This window comes from Tachysurus fulvidraco, chromosome 24 (genome assembly GCF_022655615.1).
Source record: "Tachysurus fulvidraco isolate hzauxx_2018 chromosome 24, HZAU_PFXX_2.0, whole genome shotgun sequence".
Classification (NCBI taxonomy): Eukaryota; Metazoa; Chordata; class Actinopteri; order Siluriformes; family Bagridae; genus Tachysurus; species Tachysurus fulvidraco.
Window position 1 is genome coordinate 2,111,533 of NC_062541.1, and position 21,664 is coordinate 2,133,196.

General features: G+C 34.7%; 3 protein-coding genes across 5 annotated transcripts; 1 reads left to right on the plus strand and 2 right to left on the minus strand.

Annotated features, from left to right (window-relative positions):
• Positions 1 to 990: 990 nt before the first annotated feature.
• Positions 991 to 2,392, plus strand: LOC125140175 (interferon alpha-like). Its single transcript, XM_047808236.1, has 5 exons — positions 991 to 1,199; positions 1,363 to 1,431; positions 1,819 to 1,971; positions 2,062 to 2,163; positions 2,303 to 2,392. The coding sequence occupies exons 1-5, from the start codon at positions 1,068 to 1,070 to the stop codon at positions 2,390 to 2,392; spliced, it is 546 nt and encodes a 181-aa protein (XP_047664192.1). The 5' UTR covers positions 991 to 1,067.
• Positions 2,393 to 4,517: 2,125 nt separating this feature from the next.
• LOC113647893 (interferon a3-like) lies at positions 4,518 to 7,948 on the minus strand. Of its 3 annotated transcripts, none has more exons than XM_027154883.2 (6): positions 7,802 to 7,948; positions 7,218 to 7,305; positions 6,484 to 6,552; positions 6,229 to 6,387; positions 5,958 to 6,050; positions 4,518 to 5,028 (listed from the first exon to the last, which is right to left on the minus strand). In XM_027154883.2, the coding sequence occupies exons 2-6, from the start codon at positions 7,272 to 7,274 to the stop codon at positions 4,915 to 4,917; spliced, it is 492 nt and encodes a 163-aa protein (XP_027010684.1). In that variant the 5' UTR covers positions 7,275 to 7,305; positions 7,802 to 7,948; the 3' UTR covers positions 4,518 to 4,914. The 3 variants fall into 3 exon arrangements, with proteins under 3 accessions (XP_027010684.1, XP_027010683.1, XP_027010682.1); XM_027154882.2 differs by having other exon boundaries at positions 7,218 to 7,298; positions 7,802 to 7,942; XM_027154881.2 differs by lacking the exon at positions 7,802 to 7,948 and having other exon boundaries at positions 7,218 to 7,780.
• An 8,732-nt stretch (positions 7,949 to 16,680) lies between these two features.
• LOC125140186 (interferon a3-like) lies at positions 16,681 to 18,670 on the minus strand. The gene is made up of 5 exons (XM_047808279.1): positions 18,448 to 18,670; positions 18,196 to 18,276; positions 17,691 to 17,840; positions 17,385 to 17,477; positions 16,681 to 16,967 (listed from the first exon to the last, which is right to left on the minus strand). Exons 1-5 carry the CDS (start codon positions 18,601 to 18,603, stop codon positions 16,854 to 16,856), a joined length of 594 nt encoding a protein of 197 aa, XP_047664235.1. The 5' UTR covers positions 18,604 to 18,670; the 3' UTR covers positions 16,681 to 16,853.
• Between the last annotated feature and the right edge of the window lie 2,994 nt (positions 18,671 to 21,664).

The window sequence follows — 21,664 nt, forward strand, 5'->3', positions numbered from 1 at the left end:
AATGTAACACCTGGCAGGATTTACTGTTTGGTTTAAGAATCGGCTCTTTGTCCTTCGAGCCAATTTACATATTAATAAATATTTATTATTTAAATATTTAGCACTTATCAAACACAATGTTGTGCGTAGCTTTTACACAGTGCTCGAATATATCAGCACACAAAGCTCAAAGCAGTAACAAATAGGATAAACTAAACTGTGAACTGGATGAGAGCAAAATAATTAAGAGAAAGGATGTATAGTTTAAGTCAGATTGAGTATTTTGAAAAGAGAAGCACTAAGAGTTTAATTCAGTCTGTCTCATGATTATTCTGGATTAAAATAAAAAATGTTAATTAGGATGTGATTCGTTAAATTAACAAATAATTCACATCATATTTTTTTTCTATAGCGCATTATACAATTTATTCATTTTTGACAACCTAATGGTTTATTTTAGTAAATGAAATCGATGATGATAAACGGCACTGAAAATAAAATAATGTGCAAAAATACTGTTAACTCTGTTACCGATAAAGCTATAATTTTACATTTGATCGCTTTTAAACTGTTAACTTGATCACATTTAAAAATGACGTTTGTAGTGTTTCTATATTAGCTACATCTCTAGAATATGAGCTGTATAACAGAACACGTATTATTTAGACGATTATGTTGCACTGGACCTCTGATATAAAACGAGCTCGTGCTGTTGTCAATCACACCCCGGAAATGGTTCCAGTGATTTGATGATTCACTAATTTCAGTTTCAAAAGATCATTGTTAAACGAGCAGATATTGCTAGGGAAATGCCGCCTACAATTCGAAACTAAAACGGAAATTGACGTAATGTAATTCGGAAACATAAAATTGTTTTTTTTTTTTTTATATGAAAGTTTGATATAAATCAAAAACGAATTTGCGTAATCACACAACCCCTGCCTATCTAAAACGATTTAAATAGACGAAGGACTGCTGTTAGTGTTCATTAGCACTGCTTCATAAATTCAGAGCAACACTGATTCTAACTAGGACTTAACACTAGCTTTACTGGATTTTGTGTTTAGCAGTTTTTCTAATTGTTTAACATGGAGCTATTGAGATTTGTGTTCGTGTTGGTGTTGAGTGTGTGTGAAGCCGCAGCTGTGCCACCCTGCAAATGGGCAGACTTCAGACTCCAAATGCTGAACAAGGACAGCATTACACTGCTGGAGAGCATGGTGAGAAACAGCTGTTAATACTACTACTACTACTACTACTACTACTACTACTACTACTACTACTACTACTACTGCTGCTGCTGCTGCTGCTAATAATAATAATAATAATAATAATAATAATAATAATAATAATAATAATAATAATAATAATGTGTGTCTACAGGGTGGTCCGATGCCACTGGATTGTTTAGAGGAAAAAAACAACTCCTTTCCACAGGTGTCCTTTCCAAAGGTAAGTGCTGAAATGTTAACTGTAAATCATCCAGGTGTCATTTTAATTTGCAGCTTTTACAAAATGAAAAAAAAATCTTCAAACAATTCGCTGACGTTTTTTTACATGTCTAATGATATTTTCATTCAGTGACAAATCTGTCATGTAGCTTTTTATGTTGATCATTTTTCATAAATTTTAATGATATATCCCATGTCTGTGTTTGAGATTACTTAACTAAATGACAATCTGGCAATCACTTCTTGGCAAAATTCACATTGTCATTCCCGAACCACTGCTTTGAAGTAGTTTTAGGGCTAAAAAGAAGAACATCAACAACGATCATTATTTTCTATCCGACAACAGAACAGATGTTAAAATAATGTATGTATCGATTTGTATTTACAGGATGAAAACTTGCTCCCGGTTGCTCTTGAAACTCTTAATGAAGTCGCCAAAATCTTCAACATGACTTCAATAACATCAGTCACATGGGACAGAGGGCAACTGAGATACTTCAAGGCCCTCATAGATAGACAAGTGGAAAATCTGAAGATATGTGTGAGTTAGAAATGTCTTGCTCTGAGTTTGGTTGTGAAACTGATAGAATGCCAGTGTTTACATCATCATCTCTGATTTAATCATCTGTAGGTAGGGAAACAGGTCCAGACAGTGATGGACAAATCTGTGAGCAACAGCACCGATACACTCAGGTCCTATTTTGTAAAATTGGAAGAGCGACTGAAAGAGAAGGTCAGTACACAGAGAAGAAACTACAAGCACAATCAAAATCACATGCTCCAAACCTCTGCATGAAGCGTCTGTGGAGGTGATGTGGTGTAATTCTGCTGTTTAACATTAAGTGAATGTGCATTGTGTTTCTGCTGTACAGGAGTTCAGCTCATGCGCCTGGGAGATAGTGAGAAAAGAGCTGCTGGATAGTCTCCAGAAGTTGCAGACTTTTATAAAGAGCAAGAACTGAAGTGGACCAGAGATCAACAAAACTTCTTAAAACATCTGGAGCATATTTTCAGTTATTGTAATGATTGATTAATCGGCATTTTTACTGGTTTGTTTGCTTTACTGAATATTATAGCATTTTTCTATTATTTATTTATTTATTTATTTATTTATTTATTTATTTATTTATTTATTTATTTATTTATTTATTTATTTATCCATCAATTTATTTATTGATCCATCAATTTATTTATTTATTTATTTATTTATTTATTTATTTATTTATTCGTGTCTAAGAATAAAATACATGTGCAGTACGTATGTTTTTATATTGTGTTTTATTAGAATATAACGCATTTCACTTTTATTACCTACTTATTTAATTGCGGTCCTGGAGATTGTTGTATGCATTTGAATGTTCGCACATTGAAAAAAAAAATCAATAAATAACTTTTTTAAAAAAAACGTTTTTTCCACCCCACACTTTTTTTGTTACATAAAATGAATGCTAGAGACCGTTAAAGCCTGAACAAACACACCGCTAACAAGAAATGCCGTTGCGCATCTTTCAAATCAAGTCGACTAATTAGGGCTTAGTTATGCAAATAAAGACGTTTGTAATTGGTCCAGGAAAAACACACACACACACACACACACACACACACACACACACACACACACACACACACACACACACACACACACACACACACACACACTCACCGAGAACTTTTTCAAGCTATAAATCCGCATGCAAAAATATATCCGCTATAAATCAAGCTATAATTCCGCATGCATGTTTGCTATCCTTAGTCTTTCTATACTACTACTACTACTACTACTACTACTACTACTAATAATAATAATAATAATAATAATAATAATAGTAATAATAGTAATAATAATAATAATAATAATAATTATTATTATTATTATTATTATTATTACGGATAATAATAATAATAATAATAATAATAATAATAATAATAATAATAATAATAATAATAATAATAATAAATAATAAATAATAAATAATAAATAATAACAGGATGGCAATAATTGAGGGACCAAGACTTCTAGCTAAACTATCAAAGAAAAAAGAAACAATATATTAATCATTTTCCACTACTCCTTTTCTGGATTCATTAGCAGTGAAATGGTAGTCTTAAAGACCCTCTGCATGGTTTTAGTTGTTATGTTTTGTGATTTCTTTTTTTTATTACATACTAAAGCAATATTTACTAAATTCATTTAAAAATAAACCTAAAATGTTTCCCAGACCAAAATCTTAATATTCAATTAACTGTAATTTATTTGTATTTTAACAATTTCCCATTGTGTCAAAGCAGCTTTACAGAAGTATGGAAACAGAAGAGAGAGACAAAGAAATATAATAATAATAATAATAATAATAATAATAATAATAATAATAATAAGAAGAAGAAGAAGAAGAAGAAGAAGAAGAAGAAGAAGAAGAAGAAGAAGAAGAAATAAAAAGGAGAAATAAGAATAGAAAATAAGTGAATATACACAATTAAAGTTTAAAATTTAAAAAATATTGTAAAATAAATTCAAAATATATATTTATCCCTATCCCTAATGAGCAAGCCGGAGGCGACGGTGACAAGGAAAATCTCCCTGAGATGATCTGAGGAAGAAACCTTGAGAGGAACCATCCTCATTTGGATGTCACTCTACATTAAATAGTGTAAATGTAAATAATGTCGTTTCTACAACATACAGTAATACTGCAACAATGAGCTCCAGAGGAACTAATTAAGTCTGAGTTCAGCACAGACCTGATTGCTGATGAAGACCAGACCATACAGCTGCCTGACGCAATATCTGGTCAGCTTTAATGAATAACTATGCAACAAATGAATATTCTTATAAAGATACAAATAAAGAGCTAAAGCTATAAACACATGCTGGCGCAAATAGAAAACATGTTATTAAAATGGCAAAAGGCTAATCTGTGTGTCTTTGGAATGAACTATAATTTTCTGTCATATTTTGGGGGGGTTTCATTTTACTGACAGGAATTCAAAAACTGTCCTGAAATGTTTTCATAATGTATAATATGTAGCATCATCACTGCCTAATTGGTTAGAAACAGAAAAAATGAATCATCAGAAGATGGCTGGTTTCGTTGTTCATTTTTTTTATTCATTTATCAATATGATACGTTTTTGTTTGTTTGCTTTTGGCAACACAGACATTGCCAATCAAAACAAACCATCGACAAATAGCACTGCACAATGAATCAATGTTTCATCATCAAACTCTGCTCATAAATAAAGCAATAAATAAATACATACAAAACACTGGATTTTTATATATTAAATAAATAAATTAATTCATAAATAGTTAAATAAAATTTAAATAAAAAAGATCATCATTTTAACTGATGGCTGAGATTTTGAAACTGCGAAGCCTGAGACTCAGCAAACCTGGCTGTCTCATATTTGGTCCAATTATTAAAGAATAGTAATACATGCTCTTCTTTAATCAATCTTCTTTCAATCTTATTACAATCCATTTTTTTTAGTTTTTATTTTTCTCTAGTTTCTGCCTGACATTGGCAGCAATGATGTCCATCCTCATAAGGTGATGCATCACCACATTCCTGATTTGCTCCAAAGAGTGTTCGCTGTAGTTCTGCAACAAAAATTAAAACACATCAAATGACCATCCGATACGTATCAATTAATATACATTTGCATATAGACTACTACTTCTCTGTTTCAGGACATTTACACTCATGTAAATTTTTATACACGTATTTGACTTAGATTACACACTGCACACATTTTAGCACTACAGAGATATGAGCTCTCAGACAATGTATAGTATATTGTATACTCACTAGTACAATGTATACTCACTACACTACAGTGGAAAATCTAGTGAGTGAAATGTAAATTCTATCACATGCACTGAATGAAACTAGAAACTATTTTACCCACAAGCCTGAGTTTCACACTGATTTAAATAATATAGGGTCCTCATAGGGGTTGTGGGGATCTTTGGTCCAGACCACAACAGACCACATTGAGTGACACTTAAGATTTAATCATTAAAAAGATGAATGAGAAAGTGGAATTGGAAAATTTAGTGATGCTGAAGCTCTATTTCAGGATAAAGTGACATTTCAGGTGCTGTTAGAAGCTCACAATGCTTCAAATAATGCAGCCCCTTTTTTTAAGTCTCCAGGTCATAAACTTTGCATATATATTTAATCGTTAAAACTGGACTACAAAGATGACATGACACCTCAATGTGCACTCCTGGACTTTCCCTCTCTCTCGATTCACCATCATTGCTCATGGACCAGACAGTACAGAGTTATTACTAGTAGTTCTATTTTGAAGCTTTAATCACATAAAGCCAAAGACATATCAATATACATATTTTATAGTTTCCTATCAAGTACACTGTATAGGTAATACCATGACATCACAGACTGTATAACGATCAGCTTTCTGTCAAGTGCTCAATGATGGTTGCCTGTCATTCCTGAGGGTTAAACTTTTCTAACACTTAACCTCTCAAAAAAAGCTCATAAAATATAAAAGTAACAAACTTACAGCTTTTTTCAGAATTTTCTTCAACTTCTTGAAATGTCTCCTCACTTTTCTCTCACTGGAGGAATGTCCAGCTCTTGCAGCATATTCTGCTGTCTGTTTGAGAAGAAAGCACTAAAGTTACCTTAATGAACATCATTACTATATTATTTCAGACTGATTGTAGCTTTTGAATATTTCTAATAGAGTTTTAGTGTCCATAATAAACATTTTCATCATTAATAAAGAATATAAATCCTGTTTTATTAGTATAAGGTGTTTATTAAACACTTACACATTCTTCAAGCTCTTTTAATTGCCGGTACTTGAGGATGTTCAGGAAATTATCCAGTGTCCTGCTGTCCCATTTAACTTCATCTAAATCAGACAAGATATCGAAGAGACTGACAATCTGCTCTGTGGTCTCAGCCAGAAACCTAATCTGGTCTTCTGTCTGTATGAAAAAAGAGGTGAGAAAAAAGTGAGGCGCATTCAAAAAAATTAATGAAGCAGATCTTCATTCTAATTTTTCATATGAAAAAAACCTTACGTTGGCCTTATCGATCTCATTGTATGCCTTGTATGGAAATGGTCGGTGACTTGTAATAATCTCTCCATCCTAAAAGAACAGATATTAGAAAAAACTTAGAACATAGGAATACAATACATGCAGAATCTAAACATTGCAGTCAAAAAAGTTAGAAATTAACTACCAATTCAACTAATAATAAAAATACAAATAAGTGAATTTTAAGAGGAACAGAATAAACATAACTTCTGAATTTACTCAATTTATCAAACTTAGTCCTGAAACAATTCCTGAATGAGCCTTAAGGTACAATGATGTGATAAGAATGCCATCACATACTTAAGTATAGTGAAGATACCAGACTCTAAATATCTAAATATCTAAATAATTGATGAATATCATTGATATCGTTACACAGTACAGTGAGCATCACACTTTACACACTCTCTAAGAGATCATACGATCTTAACTTAGTGATGCATTTTTGAAACTCTTCCCAGGTTATGAGTTATGGTATTGCAAAATAATAACTATTATAATACTGTCACAACAATAATATAATAATAACATCCGTAAGAGAAAGAAGAAGAAGAAGAAGAAGAAGAAGAAGAAGATGATGATGATGATGATGATGATGATGATGATGATGATGATGATTAATTGTTTACAGTAGTAGCAGTAGTAGTAGCAGTAGTAGTATTAGTATCATATTCAGAGCTGTTTTTAGAGAAGTAAAGCTTCCTCCAGTGACTCACCATTTTCTTCAGGAGTGACAGACAGAAGCCGTTCTTCAATCTGTACTGACTGATCATCCAGTTGCAGGCGCTGCTCCGCTCCTGCACGCTGAAAAACAGCAGTAAATAAAGACACGTCCAAGACTGTTTGGTGTTCATGTTCTCGCTCTCTGCTCGTTGTGATTCTCGGCGACATGGTGCACATCGCTAGCTTTATTTGTAGATTTGGAAAGGGAAAACGAAGAGCGGCTGTAACTCAAAGCTCAATGCCCCGGGACACAGTGAGAAAGCCCCTTGGAGCGCCTTCACTCTTCGCCCCGCCCCTTTTCGCTTTCACTTTCCACTCAGAAGACAAAGCTTAAAAAGTCTAAAACTACAAACACATTAAACAGCACGTTATCGTTAACATCTAACTGTTTGTGTTATATGTTTGTGACGGTTTTATTCGCCAACACGTTTAAATTTACTCAACATGGCACCTTGTAGTCCTGCACTACAAGACTCTGTCTCTGTCAAACTGAACAGCAGTAACAACGCACCGAAGCCTAGAAAGTCAACAGAATAAATCGATTCTCAGAATTAAAGTTCCAATGTTTAGATCTTTCCTGAGGGACAAACGATCCAGAGATCTTGAGATGTTTCCCCGCTGATGACAATCAGAAAAGCGATCACACAAACAGAAACAGAAATTCTTCCGGGGTCTTTTGTGAACATCACCCGACTGCTGATGTAACGTGATGAGGTAATGACGTGATGATGCAATCCGGAATTCCTCCCGGCCACGTTGCAAAAGTGCAAAATAAAAAGCAAAGTAAGATTACGTGGTGACGTAATTTTACTTTTCTTTTTCTTTTTGGGATTGTTTTATTGTTTTTAGTGTTGGGACAGGATGCAATTCAATTCAATTCAAATCTGTTGTCAACAGAAACGGTCTTTTACACATGAATAAAAGCAGCACAATTAATTATTAAATAAAAGTCAATTGTATTGCCCATTATTTAATAATCAAATAAGTAATCCCTCTCCACTGCTTCTCTCTTTCCACCCATCTCGAGGCATCCAGAAATTGTACCAGCTCCGATTGTCTTCTGTGCCATTAAGATTTTGGACCTCCGCTTGGACGAGGCCGACTCTGTGAGGATCCTGACACATCTAGAGATCTACCAGCTCCAGTTAGACTCTGTTATACTAAAGAGGAGATGCGAACTCCATGTGATCTTTTACATCAACACAACATTTATCAGACTGTATATTTATAATCACACCCCCAGTGTCACCCAGACGAGGATGAGGTTCCACTTTGAGTCTGGTTCCTCTCAAGGGATTCACCTAAGTCACCTCAGACTTGTTCATTGGGGATAAATATAAACACATTTAAATATATCTAGTATTAATTAGATTTTTTATATGTTATTAATCTTTATATTGTTCTTTATATTAATCATTTGTTTGATGTTTATCTTCCTGTATAGCTGCTTTGAGACAATGCCAATTGTTAAAAGCACTATACAAATAAATTAGAATTAAATTGAATTGAATTCATATTTAAGATAAAGATGAAGATGATTACATAAACAGAGGGATGATAGAGAGCATCTTGTCCCAACACTTAGTCAAGGAACTTTGAGATTGTGAGAATATACTGTCGCTGAACCAGAGCACAAATTTACTATATTTTCATTTTAACATTTGTTTTATTATCCCTAAAATAATTGTCCAATCTTTTTAAGTTATAGTTTTTTAAAACTGGTGCAATTACAAGTTATGAGGTTGTGCTAAATCTCTGCACTGAATTTATATGAGATAAATAATCGTCAGTAGATTTTGCTCCTGTCCTATGTTATGTCTGCACATGGGCTTTCTTAATATATGCACCTTTTATTTTTGAACATGTCTTTATAGGTAACCTGCAGAAGAAGTGAAAAGGTGGAGCAAAAGTTTCAATATCATCTACATGTGGTACCATCTAGTGGTGTGTCATTTGCATTTGTAGCTGCAAAAATAAACACACAAGCACAGAATGACACAAAGCCACACTGTTGGCTGTAATGACTCCAGCGCTGTAGAGTCAGGCAGCCAATCTTTAAGAACAAGGGTGATGTGCAGAGTTGTAGAGGTATAAAGTTAATGAGCCAAACAATGAAGCTATGGGAAAGAGTATTGGAAGCTAGGTTAAGAAAGGAAGTGTATATTTGTGAGCAGCTGGCTTCATGCCCAGAAAGATTAATTTTTTACTCTGAGAATGTTAATTGAGATGTACAGATGGTCAGAAGGAGCCTCACTGCGTCTTTTTGGATTTAGAGAAAGTGTATGACAGGGTGACGAGAAAGGAGCTATGGTACTGTAGGAGGATGTCAGGAGTGGCAGAGAAGTATGTCAGAGTAGTTCAGGATCTGTATGAGAGGAGTATAACAGCTGTGAGATGTGCTGTAGGTCAGACAGAGAAGTTCAAGGTGGAGGTGGGGCTACATCAAGGATCGGATTTAAGTCCCTTCTTGTTTGCTATGGTGATGGACAGATTGACAGATAAAGACAGACAGGAATCTCAGTGTTCAATAATGCTTGTGGATAACATTGTGATCTGTATGGAGAGTAAGGGGCAGATGGAGGAACACCTGGAAAGGTGGAGGTCAGCTCAGGAATGAAGGTCAGTGGTAGTAAGACAGAATACATGTGTATGAAAGAGAGGGTAGTAGAACAGTGAGGTTACAGGGGGCTGATGTCAAGAAGGTGCAGGAGTTTAAGTATTTGGGGTCAACCATCCAGTGTGGTGGGGAGTGTAGAAAAGAGGTGAAGAGGATGTTGAAGTAAACAGGTATCAGAGATGTGGATGTTCAGGTTCTCTTTAGGAGTGACGAGGATGGACAGGATTAGGAACGAGCACACCAGTGGGACAGTTCAGGTCTGTTTTGGGAACAAGGTCAGAGAGGCTAGATTGAGATGTTTTGGACATGGACAGAGGAGGGAGATGGTTATATTGGTAGAAGGATGTTGCTGCCAGGTAAGAAGATATTTACTAAATCACTGAATCGTTTTCTTTTTAGGAAAAGGTCAATGGTTTGTTCTTTGACCGTCACATTTCCTCTTTCTGTGAAAGTAGGACATAATGAGCACTTTCGATTATAGACTAAATCACACCGTAGAGTGAAACTAGAGGTGTGACCTGCAGAACTAAGAGCAACAGTATCAGTGGTGTAGCACTTACCTGTTTCATTGCAGGGTCTATTTGCATTGCAGGGTTTATTTGTATTTTTTATTCATTTTTTTATTTAAAATATTTGTACAAGCAAATATATATACGTGTCAATAATATCCGTAAAAAGACCTTGTTTATTGATGGACGTCCAATTTAAGCAGAATTAAACTAGTTTTAGTAAATCGAATTTATTCTTGTTGTTGAATTTTTAATTACCCCACGTAGTACATAACTTTGTAGTAATCGTCCGTTTTCCACAAGCGATTGCAGAACGATTTTATTATGGACTTATTTTCTAATGGAAATCATGCTGCTTGCGGATTTACAGATTTTTAATGATGTTGAAAAATCAAAAAACACAAATAACACAAATATCATCATCATCATCATCATCATCATCATCATCATCATCATCATCATCATCATCACCACCATCAAACAACAACATTAATAATAATAATAATATTATTATTATTATTATTATTATTATTATTATTATTATTATTATTATTATTATTATTATTATTATTATTATTATCTTCCTTAAATAAATAAAGTCCCTACAATGATAATTGTTTATTAAATTGTTTAAAAAACATTTAAAGAACTATGTCAATCGTCAATGCCTGATCAAACTACCTACTATTTGTAGCTAATTTGGAACGATTTAAATATATTATATTATATAGATTATGTGTCATTTGCATTTCTAACATTTATTAATGGTATCACGCAGGTCATTATTATGTTTTGCACTATATAATAAATCTATGTCAGACATAAATAAATAAACAAACAAACAAACAAATAAACAAATAAATAGATAAATAGACAAATAAATAAATAAATAAATAAATAGATAGATAAATAGATACATAAATAGATAGATAGATAAATAAATAAATAAATAAATAAATAAATAAATAAATAAATAAATAAAAATGTCTAACATATGAACAGTGTTAAAGTAGATATTAACAGCTTCTGATATGTCTTAGTGATTTTGTAGTGGATTTGTAGAAACTGCGCATGACCTGAAGAATGACAGTGCGCGCACTTTCCCATGCGCACGAGCTGAAACTCTGCGGGAAGGAAAGAAACCGCAAAACGTTAAAAAAACAACAGGGTGAAAACAAGTGAAATCTCGCTGGTGAGCTGCGGCCATAGAGACACTCTCACCTTTTCTGACAGAAAATCAGTCAGACTTCTCCAAAAAGCGCCCCAGTTTTCCACTTCGACATGAACAGAGCTGGCAACCGGATTCTGGATCAGAATGAAATCAAACATTTACCATGAATTTTTTAATATTTTTATTTAAAATAAATATGACTAGAAAGTGTTATTGCTCTTTAACTTTAACTACAAATATATTAATAGGTCTAAGAGGAGACAGATTTATGAGAGCTTACACATGTTGTGTAGAATTGTCTCTGGAGTCCGAGATAATTCTTCAATTGCTGCAGCTCATTGGACTTCCACTCTGTGGACGTGTTCTTCATCAGAAGATCATAAACGTTCCTAAACGACATTTCCAACACCAGCAGCCTGCTCTCCTCCTGTCCACACGAAGAAACGATGATTGAATGAATTGGCTTATATAATGTAGCAGAATAAAAGCATTAAATGAACAGAATCGACAAGCGTCTTCACGAAGATATTATAATTATACTACTTTCTATAATTCTAATCGTTTCCTCTGCTCCAAATAATGACTCTAAATACTGAAAAGCTTTAGATTACACTGTAAAACTGCCTTCATTATTTTCCCTCTTTGTAAATTTTACTACCGTTCAGGTAACTGAAAATGCCTGTAAAGTCCTGCTCGGTTTATTGAACGATAAAACTTTTCACATTGCCCACCTCTTTCGGGAATTTCTGACTTTGGATCTTCAGATTTTCTGCCTCGGTCTTACATCTCACCGGCCGCATTTCACCCTGAAGGACATAACAAAAACATAACACACATTCATTTCTTTTGTTTTTAATAAATAATTAGAATTATTACAATTTAATAATAACTCCTGAACAAGGTTAAAAATGGGCTATTATATACTTAATTGTTTACTAACGAATTATTCATCAAGGACCCTGATTGCATTTACATTTCAAGACAGAGAACAGACGCTCTGACAGAGACAGAGACAGAGACAGAGAGAGATAGAGAGAGAGAGAGAGAGAGAGAGAGAGAGAGAGAGAGAGAGAGAGAGAGAGAGAGAGAGAGAGAGAGAGAGAGAGAGAGAGAGAGAGAGAGAGAGAGAGAGAGAGAGAGAGAGAGAGATTGTATAAACTTTTACCAGGCTGCAGAGTTTCTGAATGATTTGACGTATCCTATTAGACTCCAGATCGTCGGAACACCGTGAAAATGCAGCAGGGCAAATAAGAAGCCACAGAATCACACATCGCAGAGTAAAAATCATCCTGTCTGCTTTAGTCTAGTCTTATACTTTCCCCAAGAGATCAGGTGAAGTATGAACTGAGGCTCTACCTGCAGGCGGCTTTATATTCTTGAAGCCATGCGCCCTATTTCCATGGCACAAGCAACGGGAAAGTTCACCGTGTAGGAGGGAATTCTCCCAGGGACTCTGCTGTCAGTGACGTGATTTCATCCCTCCGCCCATAAGAAGCATATACTTCACTTTTATATTCATAATGACGCAATCCTTAATTTGCATTTTTCTTGTGCAAGGGTTTTTGCTCGCAGTGGTTATTAAGCGGTTGCATGTTTCTCATAGCTCTAAAAACAATTGGCTTTGAGCCGTGCAAGGATGACGCAACGAAAAAGTGATCACGTGATAACTTTCATTTTCCAAAAAACAAATGACGTGTAGTGCAGCATTTGTGTATTCACCAGTGCGCCGCAACGTTTTGGAAGAGCTTCATGCTTTAAAGGTTTAAGCAAAAAAGGTGAAATAAAAGATAGTCCATAATAAAGTATAACATTTTCGTGGTTTACTGTATATCGTAGTGGACCTGACTATAGGTCACAGTATTATAATAACAATGTTTCAAAGTTCCTATGATTAAAACATAAAAAGCCCATGAGCAGGGAATATGTGCAGTAATGGAGATGTTGGGAGTTTGTCATGTCATTTATTTTATATGTACATGTTGTGTTTATGGTTACACACTATGCTGGAAACAGATTGAACACAAAACTGAAAATGATATTACAAATTTATATAGTGCTAAAGGAAAGGTCTATTCACTAAGATGATCTTAAATGTATTTTCCACGGAAGTAAAATGGATGGAGTTTAGAACACCATGCTCGAGTTAACATTATATTTTTTTAATTTTCATAATTTAACATTATATGCTATCGTAACATTTCTGCATAATAACAATTTCATATAACCATATTTTTGCAATAACACAAACACACACACAGCGTCTATGTTAAAAGTATTTAATAATGGAGATTGATGATCATTATCTTGTTGTGTATAAAATGTTTCTGGACAATAAATACATACATACATAAATAAATAAATAAATAAATAAATAAATAAATAAATAAATAAATAAATAAATAAATAAAGAAAGAAAGAAAGAAAGAAAGAAAGAAAGAAACAAAAATAAATAAATAAATAAATAAATAAATAAATATTTTGTGTTTTTTTTCAGCACAAATGATATATATTATTTAGAAGCGGTAGAAAATGAATGAATGAATGAATGAATGAATGAATGAATGAATATTGAACATTAACATTTTTACAGAAGATATTAACAGCTTCTGATAGGTCTTAGTGATTTTGTAGTAGTTCTGTAGAAAGTTCGCGTCACCTGAAGAATGACAGTGCGCGCGCTTTCCCATGCGCACGAGCTGAAACTCTGCGGGAAGAAGAAAACGAAAAAACGTCAAAAACCAACAGGGTGAAAACAAGTGAAATCTCGCTGGTGAACTGCGGCCATAGAGACACTCTCACCTTTTCTGACAGAAAATCAGCCAGACTTCTCCAAAAGGCGCCCCAGTTTTCCACTTCGACATGAACAGAGCTGGCAACCGGATTCTGGATCAGAATGAAATCAAACATTCACCATGAATTTTATAATAAAGATCTTCCCTAGAAAGTTATTGCTCTTTAACATTAACTACAAATAAATTAACAGGTCTAAGAGGAGACAGATTTATGAGAGCTTACACATGTTGTGTAGAATTGTCTCTGGAGTCCGAGATAATTCTTCAATTGCTGCAGCTCACTGGAATTCCACTCTGTGGACGTGTTCTTCATCAGAAGATCAGAAACTTTCTGAAACGACATTTCCAACACCTGCAGCCTGCTCTCCTCCTGTCCACACGAAGCAACGGCAATTCATGTATTTGATTATGTAATTGTGTTAGTTGAAATGTTTATGTGAACATCTGAAATGTGGATATTAAATGTTACAGTCAGTGAAATGTGTGTAACAGTGCCGAGCGGTTTACAATTCCCACCTGTATCGAGAAATTTGGACTTTCGATCTTCATATTTTCTGCCTCATCCATACATCTTACCGGTCGCATTTCGCCCTTTGAAAAAATATATATTAAAATTCAAGTGATCTGCAAATTAAGGAGTAGATAATGGCTTATTTCAGTATTAGCACAGCTTATGCAGACTTTAAAAAACCAGAGAGAGAGAGAGAGAGAGAGAGAGAGAGAGAGAGAGAGAGAGAGAGAGAGAGAGAGAGAGAGTAGGAATGAAAGAGAGGGGAGAGAGAGAGAGACAGAGAGAGAGAGACAGAGAGAGACAGAGAGAGACAGAGAGAGAGAGAGAGAGAGAGAGAGAGAGAGAGAGAGAGAGAGAGAGAGTAGGAATGAAAGAGAGGGGAGAGAGAAAGAGAGAGAGAGGGGGAGAGAGAGAGAGAGAGAGAGAGAGAGAGAGAGAGAGAGAGAGAGAGAGAGAGAGAGAGAGAGAGAGAGAGAGAGAGAGAGAGAGAGAGAGAGAGAGAGAGAGAAATTTAATTTTACCAGGCCGCAGAGTTTCTGGATGATTTGACGTATTCTATTAGACTCCAGATCGTCGGAGCATTGTGCAAACACAGCAGGGCAAATAAGAAGCCACAGAAACACAAATCGCATAGTAAAAATCATCCTCTTCTTTGGACTAGTGGTTTATTCTCATTAACGAGTCAGATGAAGAATGAACCGAGGCGCTACCTGCAGGCTTTATAGTCTCAAAACAGTAAGCATTATTTGCAGGGCACGCAAGAAATAAGCGGGAAAGTCCCGATATAGCAGGTACTTATAAGAAAGTTTGATTTAGTGTAAGTGTGCGTGTGTGTGTGTGTGTGTGTGTGTGTGTGTGTGTGTGTGTGTGTGTGTGTGTGTGTGTGTGTGTGTGTGTGTGTGTGTGTGTGTTCCCAAGCAGGGAGCTAACCCAGCCACTGAAAAGCTATAGTAACAACATTTCGCTTCACTGTAAATAATAACTGCTTTATAGGTAAGTGAAAGTAATGATAGGCATGTGAAAGTAACCATACCATTGGAACTAGGATCGAACTTCCGCCATCCAGCAGTGAAGTAAAGAAAAGGTTAGGCGAAAGGGAACTTTCATTTTAGAGAACCTTGATGACGTTTTGCATCTTAGCCGGGTGATTCCCGTGTAATGACCTGTGCCTGCGATCCAGGTCCTTTGTTTCTGACAGAATTAAAATTCCCACTGGACGTCCCACTTAGTGTGCACATACAGAGAACTTTGAATTAAAGCCTTTAAATTGAAGCCTTTAAATTAAACCCTTGTTCCCACTTGTTTCGCCATAATTAAAATGGGGTCACGGTGTGCAGAAAAAAATGCAGCACTTGGAAAATCCTGCTGTTTCTCATCATGTCGTCCTTCTTCACTGTCACACTATTACACATTAGCATTGCATCAGGCGATGGATCTTTAACCTGCCTAATAATAACTGACGCACATCTGCGTCATTAAATATTGCACAATAATTTAACGTGTACTGCACGTGGCAGACGTTTATATTTTTCACATTTACACATCGGTGCTGTTGAGGGTTAAAGGCCTTGCTCCTGGGATTTGAACTCAAGACTTTCCGATCAGTTGTCCGACGTCTTAACTACTACTACTACTACTACTACTACTACTACTACTACTAATAATAATAATAATAATAATAATAATAATAATAATAATAATAATAATAATAATTCTGGGGTGCCTTATCTAAATGGGGGAGATTGTAAAATGAATAATATCATAAACAAATAAATAAAGTCCATATTTTATTTAAAATGTGGCAATTAAATGTTATACAAATTCTTAAAAAAAACAAACTTCAGGCATACTAACAATCAAATACATATAAATAACTAAAGTCGCCAAAATACAAATACAATAAGCTATAATAAAAAAAAGAAATACATATAAATAATTCAAGATAAAAGAATTTACTTGAAACCAAAAATTACGAAAAAAAAGAAAGAAGAAAAAAGAAAAAAACAGGGATATGGTGTTCATTGAGCATTTAAAATGTTTGATCATGAAGATTTCTTTTAGTTTTAGTGGCCAGAAGATCGAGTCTTCTCAGGTGTTTCAGCACCACTGCCGCAATCTCCTTCCAGCCCTCTGGACTGTAATCCTGCAACGAGAGATTTCACATCACAAATCACCGACATTTCGTTTTGTTTTAACCAATAAAATCATTTCAAACTGCAGACTTGGGAACTTTTCTGTTCCATCCACCACGCAGAGGCGTCATGCCCACTGTCAATCAGGTCGGTTTTATAAATATAGATATAAGCAGTTCTGTTTTCCACGATCATACGTAAGCCTGAAACACTTCAGTAGTGTGCAGCCGCTGATACTCTGTTTATGTGGCAGTAATTTTCATTCTGTGCGCGGTCGCGGCTTGTGGCTGCTCATTAATTTTGAAGAATTACATTGTGGTCAGCGTAAAGCCCCAAACCCGAGATGATCAGAAAACTTGCAAACGCAGAGATAATGTGCAGTAGGTGCATGACGCGCCTGCCACCATCAGTGCCTGCGGGATACTTACCGTGTTTTTAAGGTGAGAATTCAGACTTTTGAAGTGGATTCCCATCTTTTTAGATATTTTCTTCTGTACTTCAGTGACCACGATGTTTTTTGCCTTTAATGGAAATGTATATTATTATTATTATTATTATTATTATTATTATTATTAGTAGTAGTAGTAGTAGTAGTAGTAGTAGTAGTAGTAGTAGTAGTAGTAGTAGAAGTAGTAGTAGTAGGAGTAGTAGTAGTAGTAGTAGTAGTAGAAGTAGTAGTAGTAGTAGTAGTAGTAGTAGTAGAAGTAGTAGTAGTAGTAATGCCTTTAACTCACACATCGCTCCAGCTCCATAATCTGCCGATCCACATCAAGCAGAAAGATCTGCAGTTGAGTTTGGTCGCAGTCCACCGTCTCATATTTCCCACTATAGATCCTCATGATGCTCTTTAGAGTCCGCAATGTGAACATTATGTGATCCTTTGCCTGTTGAGCATATGTAAAGTCGAGCACAGTGTTAAGTTGTAAATTACATTGATCATCACTTTATTTTGAGACACTCCCATTTCATTTATTTTTTTTAATTTTTTTATTTATTTTTATTTTATTTATTTATTTGGTTAATAATGATTAGTTTGTTGTACTTAGCCTACAATTAGAAGCTTCTTGAACCTTATTAATTGTGTCTATTTAGAATGTATATTTATTAACTATGTATGAACGTGTAGTTGTTGTAATAAAATGTTTATCGTTCATCATAAACATATAAATAAACAAATAACATTAAGAAATAATATATTTCCTAATTGATTGGAAGATTCGTATTAAAACGGTACTTTACCTCTAGTTGGAGTATGCGGTTGTACTGTTTGTGTGGAAACTCCATGCTGAGTTTGCCATGAGCATTCACGGGATCTTTGCACTAAAGTAAAAATAAATAAATAATTAAATAAATAAATTAAAGGATACAGATGAGCTTGCAGTGATGACACATCACTAATAAACCCTGTGTGAGTTATCGCTGTAGAAGGTGAATCACTTCAAAACATCCTGCTTCTTTTAATTCCAGTGAGTCTTTTGTCTCTTTACTTACCGCTTGTTCAAGATGAGAAATCGAGCTGTTGCTTAAAACCTGGAAGCTGCTGAGAGATGCTCTGTTCTGCGTCTTCATCCATGTGCATCCTTTTGCGCAGTTCCAGTAGCTGAGAGTTAGCAAAATAAAACTAAACGCATTTAACCCTGCCATCATAGCAATGATCAGTGGACTGTCTATAGGACGTGCAGTGCACAGTGTGCGATGTCATCAGCACTGGTTTAATTTTCTTTTATAGGAGACGTACTGAAAAGTGAAAAGACGAAGCACTTTCAGATTAAAGCCAGCATCGAAAGGTTAATCACATTTGCATTCTTAGGAAACCGTATTTACTTTCTTTTTTAGCACGTTCCCATGTCAATCATGTTTTTCAGCTGAGGCAGGAGGGGTGATTCCAAGGTGATACCGTGGAACTAAAACTGTCCATGAAAAGTAAAAATGGACAGGAAATCCCGTGCTGTTAATGGGATGTAACCTAATACCGCGTGAGATCAAATTTGCGCCAATTACACTAATAAATTTAACATATCACAAACCCTCAAATTTTAATCATCATCATCATCACTTTCAGAAAAAAGTACCAATCTGTACATTTGCTTACTGTTGTTGTGATGCCCTCGGTACCTTTTTTACCTTTAATGTATGTCCTTCATCTGCAGTTGTAGTGGAATTTGTCTGAATATTACCTTTATTACCTATAAAGGATTTTTACATATACAAATCCCAAACGTTTTTCCTCTTAAAGATGTGAAGTTATCAACATTCAGATACAAAATCCAAACAATACCATGCTGTAATATACTGCGATACATTAAGACTTTCAGATTAATTTAAGTAAAGGAACAAGACTCAGAATTACATTTGTTTGTTATTAACATAGTCTATATTTATGTTAGCATGTAAAAGGTGACAGAAAGAAATCAGGTACATTGAGGTACCTTTTTTTTTTTGAGAGTGTTAATGTAACTTTCTCTCAAGGGGGAAGTTGTGTTACCTCATTTGGATTTATTGGGGAATTAGAGCTGGACCATGGCTTAGACTGGGTTCCAAAGCACTATAGAAAGTACCAGGGGCTGAATTTCTGAGAAGCTCAGACACTTATTAATCATCTCATCTGGAAGAGAGAGAGAGAGAGAGAGAGAGAGAGAGAGAGAGAGAGAGAGAGAGAGAGAGAGAGAGAGAGAGAGAGAGAGAGAGAGAGAGAGAGAGAGAGAGAGAGAGAGAGAGAGAGAGCAATGTGATGCTTGCTCTACCATTTAACAATGATCTTTGTGCTATTTATGTGAAATTTAATTTGACTGTGTTCTTTTGCAGTACATTTAACCCTGCATGACAAGCAAAGAACAAAATTATCTACAGTACAGCGTTCACTTTCAAAATTATATTGGATTATATTTTTATGTTCTAGTTTCCTTATAATTAGTTGACAATATTTCTTAAGAAATGTTAGAAATTGTCTTTTTTATTAATGGTGCAATACTAAACCATATTTTTCTTTCTAACAGAAATTCTGACAACCAGTTTGTACAGCTTGATTTGTGCTAAATTTTTTGAAAAGTGCTAAAATATTTAATTGAGAATTAAATTTAACTTTGATCATTTTTCAAGCGGTGGCTGAAGACCTACTTATTCAGGAAACACTTCAACTAGCACTTCTTTCCTTATCTTTTGCATTTAAAAAAATAAAAATAAAAAACAAACAAACAAACAAAAAAATACAACCTTTGACACTTTTTCATTGTGACTTTGAACAAATGTTTTAAACTCATGGTATCTTAAGTATGTAACCTAGTGAGCCAGCATTAATGTATTCAATGTTAGAGATTTAAGCACTTATGTACGTCGCTCTGGATAAGGGCTTCTGCCAAATGCTGTAAATGTAAATGTAAATGTAAATGTAAATTCGTGTGAGTAGGTGAAGACATTGGTTTACAAAAAATGGATAGGTTTAGATGGTAGGAAAATATCTGAGGTTGTGTTTAGGTGTAAGTTAAAATGAAACTTGTTCCCGTTATCTGTGAAAGATTTTTCTGGAATTCAAGTGAAGCTGGTTTGTGGTTATTTCTCTCAACCTCAACAGCATGAACTCTTCCTCCCTCACTATTCACTCAGGAAACTGATGCTGACTTCAGCTGCACTCTAACGTTCAGCTTACTGTCATACAAGAAGAATGATTCAGAAGGGAATCTTTTTGCCTATGTGGTCTGGTGAATTGTAAAGAAAAACTTTGTGAGTTGCAGAACAGCAAATATTAGTAATAACCTTTAATTGTTTACTCGGTTACAGATCTGTAAATCGGTTACACTAGAAATCCGTCAGCTATAAAAAAAAACATTTACTTGAGCAAACATGAAAATTCTTGTATTAGAACGTATAACTAGTTTCAAGCTAAATTCTTGAAACAAATTAAAAATACATTTACAGTCTTTTTTGGTTAATTAAACTTAAATTGGTCTCATGTTCCTGTTGTTGTGTCCTGCTGCATTATCATGATGGAAGTAGCCTTTAGAAGATGGTAAATTGTGACCATGAAGGTATTCACATGGACAACAACAATACTCACAATGTTTCTGACAATAAGGGATGATTGTTTGGTGTTAATGGGCCCAAAGTGTGCAAAGAAAACATTGCTCACACCATTACGTCACCTCCATCCACCTGGAATGTTATCACAAGGCAGGTCCATGGATTCATGCTGTACTTTTGGCACCAAATTCTGACCATACCATGTGTGTGTGACTCAGAAAATAGTGTGTTTTCTGTTTTTCTTCAGTCTGTCTGTTTTTATCTGTCCTGTTTGGTTCAGGAGACTTTCTGTCTGTATCTGTATATTTTTTTTCTCTGCTCCCCCGTAATTGGCTAATAGGATAATTGCATGAATGTTTAGGTCTTCATACTCTTAATAAACTGCTCAGTGTCAAATATGTAATGTATATCATATACCTGACTCTATTGCTTTATTTAAATGACAGTGAAAGTGGTGATTATCATTATCTGATATCAGTGTTGTTCTGGATATTATGTAATCACAATCATAGTGAGTGTAAATGTTCTTGAAATGAAGCATAATTATTATTTAAATTGAAATCAGGGGATTATGTAAATATGTTACATTAACTGTTTCAAACCTGCATCTGTATGAGTGGAGAATTAAATTAAAAATCACTATGGAACATTTGTAGTTTTTTGTACTTAAAACTAACATGTTAACAATATT

Excerpts from the sequence above, each read along its gene's own strand:
- LOC125140175 (XM_047808236.1), top strand. The coding sequence starts at position 1,068 with ATGGAGCTATTGAGATTTGTGTTCGTGTTGGTGTTGAGTGTGTGTGAA. Across the intron at positions 1,200-1,362 it reads TTACACTGCTGGAGAGCATG|GGTGGTCCGATGCCACTGGA; the intron begins GTGAGAAACAGC and ends GTGTGTCTACAG. Across the intron at positions 1,972-2,061 it reads TGGAAAATCTGAAGATATGT|GTAGGGAAACAGGTCCAGAC; the intron begins GTGAGTTAGAAA and ends AATCATCTGTAG.
- LOC113647893 (XM_027154881.2), bottom strand. The coding sequence starts at position 7,355 with ATGAACACCAAACAGTCTTGGACGTGTCTTTATTTACTGCTGTTTTTC. Across the intron at positions 6,553-7,217 it reads TGTCACTCCTGAAGAAAATG|GATGGAGAGATTATTACAAG; the intron begins GTGAGTCACTGG and ends CTGTTCTTTTAG. Across the intron at positions 6,388-6,483 it reads ATGAGATCGATAAGGCCAAC|ACAGAAGACCAGATTAGGTT; the intron begins GTAAGGTTTTTT and ends TTTTTCATACAG.
- LOC125140186 (XM_047808279.1), bottom strand. The coding sequence starts at position 18,603 with ATGATGGCAGGGTTAAATGCGTTTAGTTTTATTTTGCTAACTCTCAGC. Across the intron at positions 18,277-18,447 it reads TTTCTCATCTTGAACAAGCG|TGCAAAGATCCCGTGAATGC; the intron begins GTAAGTAAAGAG and ends TTTTTACTTTAG. Across the intron at positions 16,968-17,384 it reads ATTCTCACCTTAAAAACACG|GATTACAGTCCAGAGGGCTG; the intron begins GTAAGTATCCCG and ends CTCTCGTTGCAG.